Source organism: Cygnus atratus, chromosome 23 (genome assembly GCF_013377495.2).
Source record: "Cygnus atratus isolate AKBS03 ecotype Queensland, Australia chromosome 23, CAtr_DNAZoo_HiC_assembly, whole genome shotgun sequence".
NCBI lineage: Eukaryota > Metazoa > Chordata > Aves > Anseriformes > Anatidae > Cygnus > Cygnus atratus.
The window spans coordinates 1,486,813-1,509,696 of NC_066384.1; the positions used below are offsets into that span (position 1 = coordinate 1,486,813).

General features: G+C 61.3%; 1 protein-coding gene across 1 annotated transcript; it reads left to right on the plus strand.

Annotated features, from left to right (window-relative positions):
* Positions 1–578: 578 nt before the first annotated feature.
* Positions 579–12,990, plus strand: COL9A2 (collagen type IX alpha 2 chain). The gene is made up of 32 exons (XM_035562085.2): positions 579–656; positions 2,336–2,410; positions 3,162–3,197; positions 3,290–3,352; positions 4,448–4,501; positions 4,750–4,785; positions 5,006–5,029; positions 5,173–5,226; positions 5,542–5,595; positions 5,723–5,770; positions 6,037–6,093; positions 6,387–6,440; positions 6,840–6,893; positions 7,530–7,583; positions 7,737–7,790; positions 7,874–7,927; positions 8,100–8,153; positions 8,387–8,440; positions 8,688–8,741; positions 8,866–8,910; positions 9,051–9,104; positions 9,457–9,510; positions 9,578–9,631; positions 10,154–10,225; positions 10,347–10,382; positions 10,501–10,545; positions 10,698–10,730; positions 10,907–11,053; positions 11,610–11,664; positions 11,772–11,960; positions 12,442–12,519; positions 12,785–12,990. Exons 1-32 carry the CDS (start codon positions 594–596, stop codon positions 12,988–12,990), a joined length of 2,064 nt encoding a protein of 687 aa, XP_035417978.1. The 5' UTR covers positions 579–593.
* The last annotated feature ends 9,894 nt before the right edge of the window (positions 12,991–22,884 follow it).

The following is a 22,884-nucleotide window of genomic DNA, read 5'->3' on the forward strand; positions in this document are numbered from 1 at the left end:
CAGAGATGAATCATCCCCGAGCCTCCTGGGGATGGCAGAGCCCGGGGGTGGCTGGCAGTGGGGGGCGGACGGGGGGAGCCAGGCGTGGGGATGGGACCCGCCTGGGGGGCAGCACGGTGGCCCCCCATGTGTACCCGAGGGGCTCCTGCCGCCCCGTCCCCTCCCAGCGCTGTGCTGGGGGCTTGCTGGGGACCTGTGGGGCAGCCGCCGTGGTGCACGGGGGCTGAGCCCCACTGAGGGGCTCACATGGCAAAGGGGGGCCAGGCACACCAGACCCCCTCTGTCCCCCCCGTCCCCATCTCCCAGCCCCTGGCCCGCATCAAAGCCCGCTTTGTGCCACCGCTGCCACCCCCCCAGCCACCGTCACCGTCCGGCCTGCGCAGCCCAAAATAGCAGCGCGCTCACCTGCGGGGGGGGCCTGCGCCTGCCCTCGCCCCCCGCTGCTCCATATTAATAAGCCCCTTCCTCCTCCTTCGCCTCCTCCTCTTCCTCCTCCTCCTCCTCCCCGTCCCACCGAGCAGTCCAGCAGCCGCACCGCAGCGCGCCGAAGCCCCCGCCGAAGCCCCCGCCGCTCGGTGCCGGCCGCCCCCGCCATGGCCGGCCGCAGCCTCGGGCTCTGCCTGCTCCTCCACGCCTGCCTCTGCCTGGCCCAGCTCGTGAGTTGTCCCCCCCGAGCCCCCCGTGCTGCGCTGGGGTGTGGGGGGGTGCCAGGGGACCGTCCCCGTGCCCCCCGGTGCTGATGCCGGCTGGCAGCACCGCGCACCCCTGGGACCTCCAGCCTGGCCCCCGGCATGCCGCCGGCTTCTCCCTCGTGCCCCAGGCGGGACCCCCAGCCCCGTCCCCAAAGCCCCTCCAGCTCCCTGGGACAGGGACGGGGCTGGGCAGCGCGGCTCAGGCTTGGGGACGTGTTAGCAAACCTCTCCGTCGTCCCCTCGGGACGGGGGGGGGGGGTTCCCCCCAGCAGCATCCCAATTTTAGCTTTGGAGTTTTTGCTTCTGCTTTGCTGGGACGTGCTGCGGAGCCAGGCTGCGGGGGCTCCGGAGGGGGGCTCAGCCCCCCTGAAGAGCTCTGCGGGGGCTGTCTGAGGGGAGAGGGGTGCTGGGGGCCAGGGGGCCGGGGTCCTGGGGGGGCCGAACTTACCCAGAGGCAGGAGAATTAAAATCGGGGAGAAGCGACGGGGCCGCATCCCTCGGCTCCTCGGAGCGGGTGCTGCGGCGGGTCCCTCCGGGGGGGCACGGAGCAGAGGAGAGCCCTCACGGCCCCGCAGCGCCAGCAGTCCCGTTTGGAGGTCGGGAGGGGAAGCTTTGGGAAAATCTCCCCGCGGAGCTGCCTGCCTCCGTCTGCCCGGGGGGCTCCGGCCAGCAGCAGCTGGGACGCGGGAGCCTCGGGACAAGGGAGCGTTTGGAAACGGTTTGGGGAGCACAAAGGTGCCATTCACCGGGGCTGCCGGGGGCTCGCCCTCACTCCCGGCCCCGACTGCAGGGTTTAATTCCAAGGCGAAGCCAGGGCACCCTCAGTTTTGTCAACAAAGCAGCTCGACCTCCCGTCCTCACACATCTTTTAAAATAAATGAGCCTCGAGGGCTGCGGCAGCCCAGGTGTGCCAGACCCAGCCGCCGCCGATTTTCGTCTCCAGGAACGGCAGGGGCTCGGGCTCTGCAACCAGAGCCTCCTCCCCGCAGACGCCCCGTTAGGATAACAGAGGTTTCTTTGCGGAGCTGCTCCTGTGAAAACCTCAAAGCTGGAGGCCAGGCTGCTCGGGGGCTCCCTCGGCGCGGGCTGAATGGCGCTTTTGTGAGCCGCCGCGGCGCGATGCCGCGATCGCGCTCACCGCTCGCCGGGCAGCGAGCCAGCGAGCTCGCCGTTCCCATTTCACACCGGGGCTTTGGGCACCTAAAACCCCTTTTGGACGTGCTGGTGCCGAGCTTTCACCCCAAGCAGAGGGGAGCCTCTGCGGGCAATGCCACCAACCCCTTGAGCCCCCATCCCTGGCCGGGGCCGGAGCCCCGCTGGCAGCAGGGCAGGAGGGGAGGAAGGGCAGCGATGGGGTTGGGGATGGGGGCGTTGCGCCAGCATGGGTGGGGGGGGGGGGTTCCTCATTCCCCAGGTGTCTCCATCCGTGCCTTTCCCAGGGGGCACAGGCTGGCACCGATGGGCCCAGGGGGGTGACAGGAGAGCCGGTGCCACGGGGTGCTCGCTCAGTACCAGCCCTCCGGAGAAGTGTCCCCGGTGCATGCTGGTGGCGAGTGCCTCACCCCAGGCAGCCCCTGACCCCAAGCATCTCCCGGGGTCCGGCTGCTCCTTCCTGACCCGGCTCCCCTGCCTTTTCCCCTTAGCGAGGGCCACCAGGAGAGCCCGGCCCGCGAGGGCCCCCAGGTCCGCCAGGAGTGCCGGGAGCGGATGGCATTGACGTGAGTGCGGGCGGCGGGGAGCCCGCGCGGGCTGCGGGGGGGGGGGGGGGGCTGCGGCACAAAGGGGACATTGTGCCGGGGCAGAGGCTCGGTGGAGGCAGGGGCTGCGATGCTGACGGGTTCCTGCTCTTCTCTGCTCCAGGGCTGGGGTGCGGGGCCCCCATGGAGCATCCCCGTGGCTCTGGGCAGCGCTGGTGGCAGCGGGAGCTGGCGCTTGGGGACAGCCTGGGGACAGCAGCCTGTAGCCTCCTCGGGAAATGGGGCCTGAAATGCTTTTTTGGGGAGCTTTTGGTCCATGGTGCTCGGGGCAGCCCTGTCTGGGTGGCTCCAGGGATGGTCCTGCCCAGTGAGGAGGGGGACTGGGGGCAGCAGGACACCCAAGGCCGGATGCCCAGGGAGCAGCGACGTGGCCGAGGGCTGTGGCAAGCGGCCGTGGCTCCTGGAGCCTCCCCGGGGCTGCGGGGTGGGAGCCTGAACAGAGGGGAGATCTGTGAGCCTCAGAGTGCCCTTTCTGCCTGCCCTCCCCGGGCTCCACCCCGGCCCCGGGTGTTTTTTTTAGTGCTATTTATACCCTTCAACCGCACCAAAGCCCTCTCTCTTCTCACCTCCGTCCCCATCCTGGCCCCGGGAGCCTTGCACCACCTTTGGGAGGTTCACAGGAGGCACAGAGCTGCTCCTGAGCACCCCGTGCTGCGGGGCCCAGCTCTGCAGGGTGACAGACCCCATTTGTAACCTTCCTCCTTTTCCCCAGGGTGACAAAGGCTCGCCCGGAGCCCCCGGCTCTCCGGTGAGTACCCGTGTCCCTCCGAGCCCTCCGGTTGTCTCGCCCCTCCTGGAGGAGCCCTTTCTAATTTGCACCGTGGCCATTTTCTTCTCAAGGGTGCCAAGGGGGAGCCCGGAGCCCCCGGTCCAGATGGGCCCCCAGGGAAGCCGGGCATCGACGTGAGTACCGGGCCCTCGTCCCACGGCACCGCGGCGCAGCAAATGCCTGGGGTCCCGCAGGGAGCTGCAGGCTGGGGGTGCTGAGCCTGGGGGTCCTGGGGGCGATCTGCTGGCCAGGACCGGGGCTGGCTCCTCTCAGACAACGCGTGGAGAAGCCTCGTGCAGCTTAAAGCCCTGGCACCCTTTCCTGCGGAGCACAGAGAGGCTCCAGGACACGTTCCCTTGTCCTCAGCCACAGCGCCTGCCCCGAGCCCTGCCTCGGCTCGTTTCCTCCAGCACAAACCCAGAGCAGCCTCGCGGCTCTGCTGGAGCCACCCCGGTGGCACCCTCGCGTCCCCATTGTCCCCTTCCCGGCAGAACTGGGGGTGTCACAGCCGGGGGAGAGGGGCTGGAGCCTCGTCCCTGCTGTGGGGTACGCGGGGTGCGTGGTGGGTTTGGTGCCTCCCTCCCGAGTGCGGCACTGAGCACATCCACATCTGCGAGCATCAGACCTTCACCTGCTTATCAGTAGGAAACCCAAACTCTTTTGTGTCTCTGGATGTCAATTCATAAACCTTTGGGGGTTTATTTATTCCTCAGTAATAAACAAGGATGACAATCACCCAGGTTAATCAGCCCTGCACAAGATTTCAGCTCAGGCTCACCCTGCCCCATCCCCGCCTGCTCTGCGCTGTGCAGAATCAGCCCGGGCAACAGGGTTTGCTCAAGCCATCAGCTGGGGGGATGAAACCCTTCGCAGCGAGCTGGGGCAGCTCTCAGGATGCTGAGCAAGGGATGGGGCAGGTCAGGATTTGTCCCAGCTCTGCCTGCTGGGACCGGGCCTAACGCAGCCGGGGGCTCGGAGCATCACTGCGATGCTGCCCCAGCTCTCCCGTGCCACCCGGCTTTGTCACAGGCACCAGCCCCAATTTGTTTTGGGACGTGTTCGTTGCTGAGTAACAAAGAGAAATCCCCACCCTCCCCGCACCCCCCCCCCCCCCCGCCATGGGAACAGCCCCAGCAAAAACGCGGGATGCTGGAGAAGGACTCGGGGAGGGAGGGGACAAGGGGACAGCGGGCGCAGTGGCAGTGACCTCCTGCTCTCTCTTCTTGTAGGGCCTCACGGGAGCAAAAGGGGAGCCCGGGCCCATGGGGGGGCCAGGACTGAAGGTAAGGGCAGGGACCATCACCCCGGGGCCCCCACCTGCCCCTCCTGCAGCGAGCGGGGCCCTGGCCAGGCTGGGGCCGTCCCAGCGCTGTGGAGGGGACGCGCAGGTGCAGGACCGGGGCAATGGAACTGGTCAGCGCTGGGGCATGGGGACGGGATGCTGGGGGGGCGGATTTTAGCAGTTGCCACAGCAGCAGCAGGGCTTGGCAGGGTGGGCCAGACCCTCACGTCTTCCCTTCTGTCTCTGCAGGGCCAGCCCGGACTCCCAGGGCCACCGGGGCTCCCCGTGAGTATCCGCCTCTCCCCTGGGCACCGGCACCGTGCGTGATGCGCCCGCTCCTGGCTCCAGCACCCACAAACGGGGCTGGAACAGAGCGGGGGGAAAGCCTTGACCCCCCCAATGCATCCTTGGGGGTGGCATGGGCATCGCCCCGCACGGAGCAGGGATGCTGTCGGGTTTGGGGGGGGCAGGAGATTTTGGCTCACCGTGTCTCTTCTTGTTGCAGGGCCCCTCGCTGCCAGGACCGCCCGTAAGTGCTGTGCTTGGGTTGGGGTGGTCGGCCAGGCCCCCGGCTTGGGGGGGGTGCTGCCAGAGCTCAGATCTCAGCACCGCCAAAGGGAGGTCTCGGGGCTCGTCCTCCCCCACTCGCTGAATGTCTCTCTTCTCCTTAAGGGGCTTCCAGGCCAGGTTGGACTCCCCGGGGAGATCGGAGCGCTGGGACCCAAGGTGAGGGGGCTGGAGGGAGCGCAGGGCAGGAGCCCTCCCTAAACCCAGTGTCCCCTTCTCAGCACTTTGGGGCACCTGGGGAGAACGTGGGAGACCCCATCATGTGCGTGAGCATCCCCTACAGCGGGGACGGACTCAGCACCTGCAGCCAGGTCCCCCTGCACCATCAGCCCCCCAGTTCACAGCCAGGGATGCCCCCGTTCCCAGTGTGACAGCCGGGGTCCCTGGCACTTCGTCGCCCCTCTCCCTGCCAGCTCTGGCAGTACCTGCTGCCCACCCAGGCCTAAATCCCCTCTCCTTGGGGTTCTTTCCTAGGGTGACCCAGGACCCGACGGCCCGCGGGGTCCCCCAGGCCCTCCAGGGAAACCCGTGAGTATCCACGCGGGCGCTGCTCCAGCCTGTGCTGCAGCTCAGTGGGCACACTCCTCCCTCCCGGGTGCCACATTTACCCCGTGATGTCTGCTCCCACGGGTGCTGATGGTCTCCTTCCCCGCAGGGCCCCCCGGGACACATCCAAGGACTGGAGGGCAGCGCTGATTTCTTGGTGAGAGCTGCCATTACCTCGCCCCTTCAACAGGCTTTTACGGCTTACCAGCAGCTGGGAGAGCATACGCTGCACGGGCCCAAAATGCATCAGTAATTTGGTGACTGGGTGGGGGGAGAGCAGGGTCCCAAAATGCAGTGATGCTGCGAGCGGTGGGTTCCTGCATCTCCCAGCCTCGACATTACACACGTGAGCTTGTCCTTCGGGCAGCAGCGCCTGGGCACGGCTCTTCCACAGCCCAACATGTGCTTGTTCTTCCCCACCAGTGCCCGACCAACTGCCCGCCGGGTCCCAAGGGCCCCCAAGGACTGCAGGGACTGAAGGTGAGGAAGCCCCGGAGCCAGCGGGGTGCAACCAGGGACCGTCCCTGCCATTGCTGCGGAGGCTGGCTGAAGGATTGAAGGAATCTTCCTCGGTCCGGAGGCGCAGGCAGCTCCAGGCCGCCCAGCAGCGGGGCGATGCGCGCGCACGGAGCCGGCCGTGGGGTGCTGAGCCCTGGTGCATTGCTGCCAGCCGGCACCTGGGGGGGACGTGGTGGGCAGGGTGGCTCCGGGGGGAGCAGAGCTGCTGCCCCGCTCGGGGGAGCTCACCTCCTCCTCCTCCTCCTCGCCCTTAGGGACACAGAGGCCGTCCCGGTGCCCTGGGAGAGCCTGGCCAGCAGGGCAGGCAGGTGAGTGGGGCTGAGCCAGTCCCCAGGGGCATCCCAGCAGGGACAGGGGTGGGAGGCTCGGGGAGCTGGGGCTGAGGGCAAGGGGCAGTGGGGAGAGAAAGGGGGAAGGTGGGGAAGAGGTCATTAGGAGAGGAGGGAGATGAGGGCTGGGAGGAGGAGGAGGGTGGGGGGTGATCTTCCCATGGAGGATGGGGCTCTGTGCTCTCTGGGGAACCTGGCTCCATCCTGCTCCATCCCATCCCATCCCATCCCATCCCATCCCATCCCATCCCATCCCATCCCATCCCATCCCCATCCCCATCCCCATCCCCATCCCCTGCCAGGTCCCAAGGGAGGGGTCCCAGCTCCCCCGGGCGTTTCACCCTGGCTCTCACCTCTCTTCTCCCCATCCCTCCCCAGGGCCCCAAGGGTGACGTCGGCGTCTCCGGAGAGCAAGGCATCCCAGGCCCTCCAGTACCGTATTTATTTCTCTTTGCTGCTCTTCTCCTGGGGTGCTCGGGGCCGAGCAGGGGCTGGGGGCGGCTGGTTTATGCCCCCAGACTCAGGGCACGTGGTGTCGGTGTGTCCCTGCACCAACCCCTGGGACCAAGGGGGAGCCATCGTCCCCTCCACCTCCCTCCTCCCAGCGGTGGAGCTGCCAGTGCTGGGGGGTCACAATGACTGACTTGATGACCTGGGACAAATCCCTTGTTCCCGCTGAGCCCCCCCATCCCAGCCGAACCGGGGCTGCGGTGCCCAGCTCGCTGCTGGGACGCGGGGATTAAGCCGCGTGAGCCCGCTGAGCGCTTTGAAGATGCAGAGCAATTACCGGGCTGAGCCCCCCGGAGCAGCAAAGGGCAAAACTGCTTTGAAGCCCTGAGCTTTGCCGGGGGAAGCAGCCGCGGTTTGGGGCCGTTGCTGTTATTGGAGCGACAGCTGGAAAGGGGCCTGCTGGGCTCCGGCGGAATTAGGGCGAAAACGCCTCGCGTTTGCCCAAAGTGGCTGATTTCCTGCGTCGGATTCTGCTTTAATTGTGGCTCCCCCCGGGTGCTGCTGGCTGGTACCTGGGCAGCTTCCAGCTGAGCCTGGCTTTTTTTTTCCTCCCCCCAGGGACCACAGGGCCAGAGGGGCTACCCGGGGATGGCAGGACCCAAGGGCGAGACGGTAAGCGCCGGGGGAAGGCAGGGCAGGGGCGGGCTGGGGGCCGCTTGCCAGGAGCATCACCAACACGGGTGATGGAGGTCTCACTAATGGGGTCGGAGCTTATGGGGTCAGAGCTGGGCTGGGAGGAATCCCCCCTCTGTGCTCTCTTTGCAGGGTCCTGCCGGCTACAAGGGGATGGTGGGGACCATCGGCACGGCCGGGCGGCCGGTGAGTGCCCTCCCTTCACCCTGGGTTCTGGTGGGTGGGTGGCCCTGCTCTTCCCCGCTCAGACCTTTCTTTCTCCCCTGCAGGGCAGGGAAGGCCCCAGGGGACCTCCAGGAGAGCCGGGCGAGAAGGGAGAGCTGGTAGGTAACCCACGGTGCCCAGGCAATGCAAGCAGCCCCTTTTCTCCAGCCTGGCACCGCTCCCTGGTGTGGAGAGGGGCTCTCCGGGCACCCCCTCCCTCTCCGTGCCCGTCAGCCCCATCCCCTGCGCTGAGGGCGCTGCAGAAATCCCCCCTGCTCTCTCCCACTGCAGGGTGGCCGCGGCATCAGGGGGCCCCAAGGAGACATCGGCCCCAAGGGGGAGAATGTGAGTACGTTTGGCAGTGCCCTGAGCCCTGCGTGAGGAGCAGCCCCTCTGTGTCCCCTCTGTCCCTTCGGGGCCACCTCGTGTCCTCGCACCCTGGCTCGGAGCAGGGCTGTGAGCCTGCAGAAGCACCTGGCTGCTCCGGGGGCACGCGGGGCTGCTGGGCTCCTTCCCCTTCCCCTCCTTTCCCGGCCCCTTGGAGGTGTCAGACCGAGCCTCCCGCCCCCTTTTCGCAGGGTCTCCCAGGCATCGATGGCAAGGACGGCACCCCGGGCATCCCCGGTGTGAAGGTGAGGGGCTGCGGGGGGCTGCTGGGCACTGGGGAACCAGCACCCGCTGCTCCTCGTCCCAGTATATAAATACTGGGAACAACGGGGACGGCGGGTGGCACAGGATCCTGGCCCTTGGTGGGGCATGTCCCCACCTGGCAGTGTGGCCGTCCCCGTGAGATCAAGGACCACGCTCCCCTTGTCCCACCACGGTGACCCCATTTCTGCCGCGTTCCCTGCTCTGGTGACATCCTCTTCCTCCCCGCAGGGCAGTGCAGGACAGCCCGGCCGCCCGGGGCCTCCGGGACACCGGGGACAGGCTGTGAGTAGGGGAGCCCCCGGTGGGTGCTGGGCACGGGGCCAGCACCCAGCGGGGATGTCACCCCCCGGGACAGGGGGTGCCCCCTGCCCGGGGCGTGGGGTCTGATCCTGCTGTGTTTCTGCAGGGCTTGCCGGGCCAGCCGGGAAGCAAAGGTGGCCCAGGAGATAAGGTGGGTGTGGGGCTGAGCCCGCAGCCTCGTCCCCCTCCCGTGCCCCCCTCCCCATTTGCAGCACATCCCACGTCCCACTCCCCTCCTGCAGCCCTGGGGGGGACAGGGACCCGTCCCTGAGTGGCTCTGTCTGTTCTCAGGGTGAAGTGGGTGCTCGGGGCCAGCCAGGCATCACCGGCGCCCCGGGGCAGTTGGTGAGTAGAGACCCAAATGAGCCTCCCCAGCAGCGCGGGGCTGTGCTTTCCCCTCTGTTTGCTGTCACAAACCCCTCCGGAGCCCACGGGATGCGGCTCAGCACCTTCATTACACTCCCTGGGGCTCCAGCCCTGGCTTGAACCCCTCCGTGGCCACACACTGCAGCCAGCAGCCGCCCTTCCAAGGCTGCATGGCGCCAGGATGGGGCCACGCGTCCCCTGCAGCATCCCCTGCGAAGGACAAAGGGCTCACAATGGCACCCGCCTGCAGTGGGGGCAGCACCAGCAGTCCTTGCACTACCCCTGCCCCTCGCAGCACTGACCCCCTGCTCCGGGTGTTTTTCCTCCTTAGGGCGAGCCCGGCCCCCGGGGCGAGCAGGGACCGCAGGGCGTCCCCGGGCTGAAGGTGAGTGGGGGGCACGGGGGGGCTGCGGCCGTGCCGGGCACTGCCCCTGACTTTGTTCTCTTTGCAGGGTGACCGGGGTGAGCGCGGCCTCGTGGGTGCCCCTGGCGAGCAGGGCAGAGCGGTGAGCACACGGGGAGGGACATGGGTGCAGGGGGGGACGGCTCGGGGCAAGGCTGGAGCCACTGCTTTGATCGCAGCAGGGTGAGGGATTAGCCAGCAGGGCGAATAGTGCTGGGATTAGCAGCCCCCGGGGGGGGCAGGAATTTCATCCCTGCCCTGCCAGAGTGGGGCAGCTGACAGGGTGAGTGCTTGGCCCCTTTTGGGGGCTTTCCCAGGGTGGAAAATGGCCCCAAAGTGAGCTTTGTCCTTATGGGGCCGGAGCCCCTTCCCTGCAGAACCCCCCCAGCTCACGGAAGTGGAGCGGGGGCTTTGTCCTCCTCCCATCCTGCCCTGTGTCCCCGCAGCTGTGGGATTTGGGTCGGGTCAGGGTGGTGGAGCCGTGGGAAGGGTCAGAGCTGCCCGTCTCGGTGCAGCACCCTGCAGCCCATCGCTCTGCAGACGATGCTCGGCTGGGGGCAGAGGACATTCCCCAGGGCTTCTGCCGTTCACTTTCCTCTTTTCCTTCTCCTACCTCGATTTCCAGGGGCCCAAGGGTGAGCAGGGTCCGCCAGGAATCCCAGGACCCCAAGGCTTGCCAGGAGTCAAAGGAGACAAGGTGACAGCTGCAGGGCTCACTGCAGCGCAGGGGTTCGGGGCTGGGGGGAGCTTTTAGCAGACACTTGGTGTTCATGGGACGCACCCGCTCCTTGGCTGACCCCCTTCTCTCCTTTCTCCAGGGCTCCCCAGGGAAAACTGGGCCCAAAGGTGGCATCGTGAGTATCCCCCTGCGAGCCTTTGCGTGGAGGAGCAGCAGCTCTAGCGCAGTGGGATGGGGGGGAGCGGGATTCAGCGCTGGTGGGGGTTTCACAGCTTTTTTGTCTTTGCTTATAGGGAGACCCCGGTGTTCACGGCCTCGCAGGGGTGAAGGGTGAGAAGGTAGGGGCCGGGGGACAGGGGTGACCCTGGTGGGCATTCCTGGGGGCACGGGGTCAGCTCTCGAGGTGGGGTGGGGGGTGTGCATGTGCCTCCCCCATAGCACTGCTAAATGTGTGCTGCTTCCCCATCGCATTTCTTGTGTCCGTCCCCAGGGCGAATCGGGCGAGCCGGGGCCGAAGGGGCAGGTGAGTGACCGGCTGCTGGGGGTGAGCAGAGCCCTGCACCACGGTGCTGGGCAGCTCCGTGGGACCCTCAGCTGGAGGTGATCGCCCTCCATGGAGCTGGATGTGACCCTTAGCCCCGTGCATGCTCAGCGTGGGGCTGAGCTCACCATCCCTGACACTGCTCCATCCCCCCGCAGCAAGGCGTCCAGGGCGAGCTCGGCTTCCCAGGCCCCTCGGGAGACGCGGGCACACCCGGTGTGCGAGGCTACCCAGGCCCCCCTGGCCCGCGAGGACTCGTCGGGGAGCGCGGCGTGCCGGGGATGCCCGGCCAGCGGGGCGTAGCGGTGAGTACCCCAAAATCCCCCGGTCACCCTGCACCTCCCATGCCCACCCAGGCGGTGATCTGAGGGCATCACCAGCGTCTCGGTTGTTACCTGACCTTCCCTTATCGACTGCTTCCTCCGGACAGCTGGAGCTGAGCTGATTATGTCAGAATAAGCCCCGTGTTGCAGCTCGCCAGGAGGGCTGAGCTGGACTTAGGAGCCCACCTTTCCAGAAAAGAGGAGCTCAGCTCTTTTTTTCCTCCCTGTACATAGCAAAGGCGGCAGATTTAGGTCCAACGTGCACCTTTGCACGTATCCTTTGTTTCCCAGAACAGAATTTTTCCAACATAAGCTTGATTTTAGAGTTGCAGAATAGGGCAAACAGGTTGTAGGGCTGGCACAGCATGAGCTGAGGCTGCAGCACCTGTACTGGGACTGAACAGGAAACAAAGAAGGGCTGGGAAGGGGACAAGGGTGCAGGGAGGTGCTTTGGGCTGGGGGAGCAGGACAGGGCCAGCTCTGGGGAAGGAAGGTGTGTTGCCCCCTCATGGTGCATCCCTCCTCTTGCTGCTTGCAGGGCCGGGATGCCGGGGACCAGCACATCGTCGACGTGGTGCTGAAGATGCTGCAAGGTGAGGGGGGCAAGTGGTGCCTGGTGCACGCACACCCCATGAGCAGGACCCCACCAGCTGGGCTGTTGCCGTGTCCCGTCCCACACCGGCCCCTCTCTGCCCTACAGAGCAGCTGGCGGAGGTGGCCGTGAGCGCCAAGAGAGCTGCCCTAGGGGGAGCCGGTGCCATGGGCCCCCCCGGACCTCCCGGGCCCCCAGGCCCACCTGGGGAGCAAGGCCCACATGGACCCATGGGACCTCGAGGTGTCCCCGGCATCCTGGGGGCTGCCGGGCAGATCGGCAACATCGGACCCAAAGGTAGGCGGTGGGTGGCAGGGTGCTCGGGGATGGTGAGCGGAGGGATGGTGTGGCTGGGCCTCTGTCGGGGTAAAAAACAAAGGAGGTTCTGAAATAATCATCCCTGCCCAAAGAGGGCAGGCTCACCCACCTGCTGAGTTCTCTGGGTTGGGGTTTTCAATGACGTGAAAGCTTGCAGCTGTCTGCAGGATGCGTTTTCCCACCCCCACCCCAATTGTGACAGGCACCATAGCTGCAGAATAAAGCTCAGTATTTTCTCTTTGCGTCCCCAAAACAAAGCCATACTCACCTCTATGCTGTGCCGGGCAGCCTGCAGCAACAATGGGACACAGAAATGTCCCTTGGGGCTGACCCTGCCTCCCACCCCCATATTTCCCCACCCACCCATACTGAGCCCCCCCCACCCCACAGACCCCCTCCAGTGTCTTCACAGTTCCCGTTGCAGCTCTGGCCTTCCCTTCCCTCTTTTTTCCCCCCACAGGAAAGCGTGGAGAGAAAGGTGAGCGGGGAGACATTGGCCGCGGACACCCAGGGATGCCGGGCCCCCCAGGGATCCCAGGTAAGCCCCCGTGGGCACATGGAGCAGCAGCGAGTCCCTTGCTGGGCACGGCAGCCCCAGTCCCAAGCAATGGGTAAAACCAGTTGCTTCTGTCCCATGCCTGCAAACCTGGGCAGATTCATCCCACAAATCTCTGAGTCGTAGCACCCCTTCCTGCCCCACGGCACTGCCGGCTCTGGGGACAGCACGTCCCATGCTCTGCTCCACCAAAGGCGCTGGGAGCCGGAGCTGAGCACCCCAACTCACGGCCACGCTCCCCTCGCAGGTCTCCCCGGCATCCCCGGCCACGCGCTGGATGGCAAGGACGGGGAACGGGGCCCTCCAGGAGCCCCAGGGGATGCTGGCCGCCCGGGTTTACCTGGCCCCACGGGGCTACCGGGCTTCTGTGAGCCAGCCGCCTGCCTCGGAGCCTCCGCGTACGCCTCGGCGCGCCTGACGGAGCCGGGCGCTGTCAAGGGACCCCTGTACTGAGGGCACTGCCGGAGCAAGGGACCAAAAACTGCAAACCCATAGGAAGCCACCTCTGTGCCATCCCGGCCCCGAGGGCTGCACAAACTGGGGAGCCCCTGGGAGGGAGGGTGCAGGGTCGGGGGGACCCTGTGGGGGCAGACCCACCCCCAGCTGGTATCACCCCCCCTCCCAGCAGCTCGGGTTGGGGTGAAGAACAAAGGGACATTGCCCCCGCGTTAGTCCTTGGTGCTGGGGCTCACCACCGGCCCCTCTGCCCCTCCCTGTGCCCATCCCAAAGAAATAAATTGACTTTTATACAAACCCTCTTGCTCTGGTATGTCCTGTTTGGGGCTGGAGGGGAGGGGCTGGTGCTGATTCCCTTGTCTTCCTTTTTTTTTTTTTTTTTTTTTAAATAAAAAAACAGAAATTGTGGTTTGACTATTTAAGATGTGCCAGAGCCAGCCTTGTTCACTGCCAGGCTCACGCAGCTGTAAATCTTTGTAAAATAGGATTATTTTATAACTATGAATAGAAAATCACCAACTTTTTAAGAACTGGACAATAAAAACGAGATGGATTGTTAATGAACTGAGACAATGCGTTGATTTCCTTGAATCAAAACAAGTCTGTGCTGGGTGTGTGGGGGGGGACATGCTATGAGGCTTGCAGCTAGCTTTTCTGTCTTTTCAGGGCTCTTTCGTGGGCATCTCCATTGCTTTTTCCCTTCCCTGAGGACAATTTCAGCCTCTCAATCAGTTTCTTAAGTGAGGGCTGCTCCTTTTTCCCCTCTTGCACCTCTGCAGACATGCCCAGCGATTTGTCCCCCCTCGAGCGCTTGTGATCAGCAGCTCTGTGGGGCTGAGCAAAGTCACCAGGAATGGGTCGGGCACCTTCAAACGGCACCAAGCCCTTCCCAGTCCCCTCACAATCAAGCGGGCCAGACCGCTATTAGCAGCACCGGGGAGGGCATCGATCCCCTAATAGCTAAAGAGGAGCCCGCAGCTCTCACCAGATCCGCAGGTGTCTCTCTCATTATTGCCATCGACAGCAGAAAGGATTAAAGCCGTGCAGTGGGAGCAACGGGGCTTCGCTTTGTAAGATAAATAAAAATCAATTTTTGTTTATTAGCAGAGCATGTTCGGCTTGGCAGGGGAAAAAACCCCGGGGAACGGCGGCGAGCGCGACGGGTGCCGCAGTCCCGTGGGGCATCATCACAGCACCACGGGCAAACAGGGCCGTGGCTCAGCCCCAGGTGGGTGCACATCCCCTGGGGGGGCCGATTTGGGATTTTGGCAGGGAGCAGCTCCAAACCCAGGCAGAGCCAGTGCCATGTGCTCTCCATCCCCATACACACCTGGCCCTACAGCGGGGGGTTTCCCATATGGCTCCTGCCTGTCCCCACGGCCCCGCACCCTCAGCAGCACCCCGTGCTCGCTTTCCACTTCAATCACCTTCCCTGGGCCCTTTGCAAACTGCTGCCTCGTCACTTACCGTGCAATCAGCTAACTTTAAGGGGGCTTTTTTTTTTTTTTTTAAATTGGAAGGGAATTGCAAATGTTTTATTTGCAAGTTGGAATTTAATCAAGAAATTAAGGCAGCTGCATTTCAACGAGGGGCCAGACTCCGATTGCTTCCAAACGCGCTCCGAATCTGACTCTTCATCAAAGCCCTCATGAATATTCACCCAACGACTACCAGATTGGATGCCGGTGCGGAGCTGGGAGACGGAAAATGGGCTGGCTGTGGAAACCAAGCAGCCGCAGAGCCTCCAGCCCCAAACGATCCCCGACCGCTGCGAGCGGGGTGCCAAGCACCGGCCCCCTCGGGCTCCCCTCCCCGCTTCGGGACGGCCCCGGGGAGCCTCCCTCCGGGGTGACCGAGCCCCGTGGGGGGGACACCCGGGCTCGGGAGGGCTCCAGCGGAGCGGCACAGCCCGGCCCCGGGCCGCCAGAGGGAGCCGCCTGCCTGCGGAAAGCCCCGGCCGCGGCTCTGCCCGGTGGGGTCGGGGCTCGGCCCCCCCCCGGGGGGCTGCAGGAGGCTGGGGGAGGGGGGCCTGCTGCGTCCCCGGGGGTCGTCCCCGAGATGGGGCTGGGGCGGAGCAAGGAGGTGGATGCAGCCTGCTCGCTGTCTGTGGTCATTCAAGCATCAGCCGCTGAGTTTGTGGCAGCTTCCTTCAGAGCAGAAATAGGCTGGATCTTACACTGGATCTCTTAAAATGATCGCCGGGGCTCCAAAAGCTGCTCCCGAGCCTGTAGGTGCAGCTCCAGAGACGTGAAGGTGGGGGGCTCGTGGTGCAATTTGGCTTCAGGCTCGCCCAGTTCGCCTCCCAGAGCCAGCACCCCGGGGTGAAGCTACTCCAGCCTCCTCCAAACCCAGCAGAAAGCAGTGGCCCGAGGGAGAAAGCCCTGGTTCAAGCACCCAGACCCTTCAGCTAGGGGAGCACCACCCAGGAAAGGGTTCTACCCACTGCAGGTATTTGCTGAGCTGGAAGGAAGCTGCTTTAGACAGCAGGGATGAAGTGGAAGGACTTAAGGCAGGTCCCTGCAGGGCCACACCAGCCCTCCTGCGAAGCCGCAGCTTTCCTGCTCTTCCCCTCCTCTTTAAAAGGAACAGAAAGCCTGATTTCTGGAGTAATTCAGGGGCCTCTGCTGCCATTCAAAGCTGACAAGGACAGCAGTGGGTGGCCGCAGCTTGCATTCGGCCACCTGCACCCCTCGCAGCTGGGTGCGCTGCTGCTCACAGGAGGCAGGGAAGCGGCTCCTGGCCCTTCCCAGAGCCCTGCACACACCAGGGGAAGAGAAATCCCCAGCACCCAGAGGCACAGGCCTCACATCCCAGCCCAGGGACGTTCCTGTGGCACTGGGCCACCCCGTGTGCCCATGGCGAGGGGCAGTGCTGCCACCTGAATGAATCAGGGTGATGAGATAAAAGTTTCCCTGCGCAAGCCAATGCATTGATTAGCCCAAATTGCCTCCCTCACCCTCGGGGAGGTAGAGACGAGCTAATCACCATTTGTTCTCTCTTGATAGATGATTAACCACAAATTAGAATATTAAATAGAGGACTTTGGGTACGTGAATTAACAGCTGAGAACTAAGTTAAATATTAGAGGAGTCATAAAACTGCTTATTTTTATTCTTGTGTTATTGTTTGATTTCCCCCCTCTCCTCCCCTTAAAAAAGGGAGCTGTTTTTAAGATGCTGGCTGTGCTGTGTGGCCAGAAGCACTGCGCATGGCTGGGACAGCAGGGACATGGGCTCAGCAAGCCCCATGCCCCACAGCAGCACATGGGGTTTTGGAAATAAGCCTTCCTGCAGGGAACCAGCCCCATCCCACCGCCTGCTGTGCTGTGGGCAGGGACAAGCAGGTGCCTGATGCGCACACAGGTGGCCAGAGCTGGTCCTGCTTCTCCAAGGAAAGGCCAGAATTTGGAGACTAGCTCTACCCACAAAATTGACCAGACTCTCCCAAGACCAAGAAAGAGCTGATATGGTGTCTCAGGGAATTACCTTCGTTAATAACCCTTTCAATTAAATATAATGGTGAGCCTGGTTGGTATAACGAGGCTGGAAAAACCTTATTAGAGACCAAGTTAGAGGTGTGCAGGTGAGCACGCAGGAGCAGGGCTGGCAGAGGGAAAGTCAGGCTGGGCGAGGTGCAGGGTGCTCAGGGCGAGCTCCTGCCCCAGCTTAGCACCCATCCCAGAGCAGTTTGGTGGCAGCACTCCCCAGGATGTGGTCCCATGGCCCCTGAACCCTCGCAGGGTTTTGGGGAGAGCAGCCCCCACCTCTCCAGTCTCAGCTCGTGGTACCAACCATGGCGCAGCAGCAGCGGCCCCAAGGGTGCTCAGCTCCTGCAGGAAGGGGTCCGAAGGCTGCTCTGCCACACAGCAGAGGGGAAGGGACATGCTGACAAAAGGCTGATTTAATTACTAGAATTGTTCTGATTACAGCCTGCAAACACTTATCTTGTAATTATTGCCAAGAACATGACATTAGTACATGATTAAACACAACGTCTTGTGGGCTGCTAGCTGATTGTCTGATGCCTTATGAACTTAATTGCTTCGTACTGGTGGAAAGCAACCAGAAGGATGGAGCCTGGCGGGGGCTGGAACCACTGGACACCCCCACAAAGCAGGACCCTCAGCTCCCATCCCAAAGCCAGGCTGCTCAAAGTGCCCACAGACATGCTCAGGGCCCCAGCCCTTGCAGCCCTCAGCCAAAGGGGAAGCAGGGTCAGGATCAGTGCCTTGCTTCTCTCCTTGCTCTGTTAGACGCCACCTGCACTAAATTCATCACCATCGGCTCGCAAGCAGAGGGCACCAGTTTCCTCGCAGCATCTCCCTTCAGCAGAGAGGAAAAACCCAAATACATCTGGTGGCACAGGGTGCCTGGGAGGGCACCGCACCATGGGGCTGCAGCCCAGGGTACCAGGTCCCAGCAGGATGAGCCCCGTGCTCAGCAGCTGAGGGTCCTGTCCATGCCCCCGGCTGCCCTTGCTCGCAGCAGTGCTGCAGGGAGCTTGGTCTCCTTCCAGGAAAAACCCAGCAACTGTCTGCCTCAGGGTCCCCTCGGCACCTCTCACACGCTGTCACCCTGCCCAGCTGACAAGGACACACAAACTAATCCTGACATCTCATTAGCAGGATTAATTCTTGACCTCATGCTCCTCTCGGAGGTGAAATCAGAACTTCTTGGCGTCACGGCACAGAGCCCTGCTCCTCCAGCCGGGGCTGAGCAACCAGCCGAGGTCAAGCAAGCAGGCTCCTGACCCTCCCTTCACATCCCTCCTGCTCAGGTGGCCTTCGCAGGTTACAGCCCCCAGGTTACAACCCTTACAGGTTCCCCACCTCCCCTTACCCCACCCTTCAGTACCTGCAGAGTACTGCAGGTCCCCAGAGGACTGTGTCTCCCTGCAGCCACCACATCCCAGGCTTGCACAGCTTTTAAACAGAAACACGGGGGGGTGGGGGGGTGTTCCTTAGTGTAGGCTCTATCAGCTGGGCTGTTTTCCCCCCAAAAGCTGAGGGGGCCCAGCCAGGTGCATTTATACCAGAGCATCCCCAGCTGGGTGGGGAGGGAAGCATCCACCCAGGAAGGTGCCACAGGAGAGCCGTCAGCCCCATAATTGCTTTCAGGCTGCGCTGTTCCCTGCTTGCTTTCTAAAAACCCCACAGCCTGCCTGGTGTGGGGAACAACCACTGTTCCCCCTCGTTCACCCCAGCTGCTGTTTGATGCTGGTGATTTCCCCATTCTCTCCCTGCAGCACTGGTGTTACACGGATTTACCACCCTGCATGTATTGCATGTCATAAATAAGCTCCACGTGCCAGCAACCCCACGGCAGGCAAAGGAAAAGGGGGAAATAACACTGGGAACGGGTCTGCTGCCCCCCTGCGTAGCCCAGGGAAGGCTCTGACTTCCCGGGTTGGGGAGCACATGGGCAGGTGGAAATGGAAGAAAGCAGAGAGAAAAGGGAAACGGCCCCAGATGGCAGGGCAGGATGAGGCCTGGCTCCTAGGAGGAGCAATCCTGCTGAGCACCAGCCCAGCTCTGGCCCTCAGTTCCCCAAGAGGAGCGAGCGTTGCTCCTAAACAATGATTTCTATTGTAATAACTTGCTCCCGTCAGCAAGCAGCCTGGTGTCAGATCCATTTTTATGGCCTGCTGAAAATGCCTTTTCTGTGCTGCCCGAGAGGCGCCTGCTCCTTCCCTTCCTTTCTCTTTTCCCCCTTTTTTTTTTCCTGTCTTGCAGGAAAAGGAGAGAAAATCCCCAGCAGATTTGTTGTTTATAGAGTCGTGTTCAACACAAGCGAATCGATACAACAAACCGCGTGCTGCGACTCCGCGTCTGGAATAAATGAGGTCCCGGGTAATTCCGCCGGTGCCTGTCATGCTCAGGCACCTGCCGGATCAGAGCCTGGAATGAAACTGAAATGTCTCTTTGCAGGAGTTAATTACAGCTCCACGTTTCTCATTTATCTCCACCACCAGCGCTGTGTTGTGCCTCCAGGTGAGAGGTGATTTTGGCTGGGCTGGGGGAAGCACCGCTCGGTTTTTGTTCCTGTGCACAAATCCTGGGCTCACGGCACCCGTGCGGGTCTCAGCACAGAGGGGCTGCCCCTGGGGAACCAACGCTGCCCCTGGGGCACTGCCAGCCCCTGCCCAGCTGCTTTGTCCCCAGAGCTCCCCATGGTGTGATGGCGAGAGGGCTGTCCCCAGGCCCTTGCAGCACCAGGAGGTCTGGGGTGACCAAAGTGAGGGTGAGATGTGGTTTGGGTTCCACCTTCCATTTCATGCCTGGGCCTCAGATTTAATGCAGTCACTTGGCAGAATCAGATTTGTTTTCTTGCAGCCTGTCCCCAGCAGAAGCTCCTGCAGGGATGTCGGTGGAGTTGCACCTGCACAGGACTCAAGGCCATGTGCCAGCTTTGCTCCAGTAATCGATGCAATGTGCACAACCATGAATCGCACCAACAAAGGAGAATATTCCATTAAAAGGGAATAATTCTCACTTGTCACCATCTTATAATCAGCAAAAGAGGCATGTAAATGCTGCTGGGCCTGATGTCCAGCAGAAGAGGTGTCCGTGGATGCAGATCCGCACTCAGACTCCTGCAACTTCAACCAGAGAGGTCCCCTAATACTAACCCTAACCCTAAGCCTAACCCTAAACCTAACCCTAAGCCTAACCCTAATGGCGGAGCTAACCCTAATGACAGAGCTAACCCTAATGACAGAGCTAGCCCTAACCCTAACCCGAGCCCTAGCCCTAGGCCTAGCCCTAACCCTAACACTAACCCTAAACCTAACACTAACGCTAATCCTAACATTAACCCTAGCCCTAACACTAACCCTAGCCCTAGCCCTAATCCTAATCCTAGCCCTAACCCTAACCCTAACCCTAACCCTAACCCTAACCCTAACCCTAACCCTAACCCTAACTTAAACCCTAACCCTAACCCAAGCCCTAACCATAATTCTAACCCTGAACCGAAACCTAACCCTAATGTCAGAGCTAAACCTAATTGCAGAGGAAACCCTAACCCTAACCCTAACCCTAACCCTAACCCTAACCCTAACCCTAACCCTAACCCTAACCCTTACTCAAACCGTAACCCTAACCCTAATGCTAACCCTAAGCCTAACCCTAACCCTAACCCTAACCCCAACCCTAAAGCTTATCCTAACACTAACCTTAACCCTAACCCTAAGCCTATTCCTAACCCTTACCCTAACCCTAACGCTAACCCTAACCCTTTTCATAACCCTAAAACTAAAGCTAATCCTAACCGTAACCCTAACCGTAACCCTAACCGTAACCCTAACCCTAACCCTTACCCTAACCCTAACCCTGAACTTAACCCTAACCCTAACCCTAACCCTAATCCTAATCCTAATCCTAACCCTAACCCTAACCCTAACCCTTACGCTAACCCTAATCTTAACCCTAACCTTAAACCTAACACTAACTTAAATCCTAAGCCTAACCCAAGCCCTAACCCTAATCCTAACCCTAAACCTAAACCTAACCCTAATGGCGGAGCTAAACGTAATTGCAGGGGAAACCATAACCCTAACCCCAACCCTAACCCTAAAGCTAATCCTAACCCTAACCCTAATCCTAACCCTAACCCTAAACCTTACCCTAACCCCAACCCTAAACCTTAACCTAACCCTAATCCTAACCCTAACCCTAAACCTTACCCTAACCCCAACCCTAAACCTTAACCTAACCCCAACCCTAAACCTTAACCTAACCCTAACCCTAACCCTAACCCTAACCCTAACCCTAACCCTAACCCTTATTCTAACCCTAATCTAAATGCTAACCTTAACCCTAACCCTAACCATAATCCTAACCCTAACCATAATCCTAATCCTAACCCTAAACCTAATCCTAACCCTAACACTAACCCTAACCGTAGTCGCGGAGCTAAACCGAATGACAGGGCTAGCCCTAAACGTAACCCTATCCATAATGCTACCCCTAACCCGAACCCGAACCCTAACCCTAACCCTTACCCAAACCCTAACCCTAACCCTTAGCCTAACCCTAACCCTAACCCTAACGCTAACCCTAAACCTAAACGTAACCCTAACCCTAATCCTAACCCTTACCCTAACCCTAACCTAAACCCTAACCTTAACCCTAACACTAACCTAAACCCTAACCCTAACGCAAGCCCTAACCCTGATCCTAACCCTAAACCCAACCCTAACCCGAACCCTAATACTAACCCTAACCCTAACCCTAACACTTACCCTAACCCTAACACTTACCCTAACCCTAACCCTAAGCCTAACCCTAACCCTAACCCTTACCCTAACCCTAACCCTAACCCTTACCCTAACCCTAACCTTAACCCTAACTCTAAGGGTAACCCTAACCCTAACCCTACAGGCGGGGCTAACCCGAATGACAGAGCTAAACCTAATGAGAGAGCTACCCCTAACCCTGACTGTAAATCTAAATTTAAGCCTAACCCTAACCCTAACCCTAACTCTAACCCTAACCGTAACCCTAACCCTAACCCTAACCTTAGACCTTGCCCGAAACCTAACCCTATCCCTATCCCTAACCCTAATCCTAAGCCTAACCCTAACCCTAACACTAACCCTAACCCTAATGGAGGAGGTAACACTACTGGCAGAGCTAACCCTAATGACTGAGCTAATCCTAACCCTAACCCTAACCCTAACCCTAACCCTAACACTATCCCTAACCCTGACCCTAGCCCTAGCCCTAGCCCTAACCCTAGCCCTAGCCGTAACCCTAACCCTAACCCTAATCCCCCTCTGTGGGGCCGGGGCTGGGCTCTCCCCTTGTGCACCATTCATGAGTGTTTCCAGGACACGTTGTGATACCCCAAGGTGTATCCAGAGAGATGCTGTAGAGGGGAAGGGGTTATTAAGTCCGTAGCCAAGCCATCAATCATCGGGCCCAACTGTTGCAATATCATATTTCTTATTGACGGAATTAGCAGCGCTGAGCTCCCAGCCCGATCAATACCCTTAATAATTCTATCAAGGTCATGTCAGCTTTCATTTCCCTGGGTATGTTTTCTGAAAGAAACTCATTTCTAAAACCAAACCCCAAAGGTGTTGCCTGCATCCTGCCCAGCAACAGCTCCCCGTGGAGGTGGTGGGGCGCAGCTGTGTTGCCCCCTGAGCTCAGCTGGGGGGGAGCACCCACCAGGGAGCTTTCCATGCAGAAACCTGGCTGAGCTGGGGTGCACCCAGGGTCGTGGTGGGGCGTGGGTCCCCCAGTGCCACCCAGAATATGTCCCCATCCCAAGCACAGCCAGATCCCAGCAGCTGTCATGTCAGCAGGGTGCTGGCTGAGGGAACAGCCACCACCACGCAGCACTGCGAGCAGTGGCCACAAACAGCTCGCGCCACGGATTTTTGATGCCTCAAAGGCTTCTGGCATTTACCAGCCACACCTCAAGTTGCTGTCTGAACCAAAGGCTTTGATGGCAGTTTAAAAACGGAATTACTGCCTGTTAGGAGTGTGTCGGGAGGCTGTTAGAGACCTGTTGGCTGGGGTTTGGGAAACATCCACCGAAATCTCTGCAGGTGCTTTGCAGGCAATGATGGGCGCAGTTTTCCTGCAGGTGCAGCAGTAGGGGTGCAGCAATAACAGGGTGCAGTTATATTTGGGGTGCCCCGGGCTGGCAGCCCTGGGGGAAGAACGGATGGGTGCTGGGGACCGAGACACATCCCAGCAGAGGTGCCTCCCCCGGATCCTCACAAAAGGAACACCACTGCCCCAGGATTTCCTGCACAATGGTGGGATCAGAAAGCAGAACGAGCAGCTCTGTCCGTAGGCAGTGGCTTTGCTACTCTTTCTCATGGCAGGACGTGGGGCGGTTGGAGTCCTCTTAGAGGCTGTTCTGCGCTCTGCTGACAACC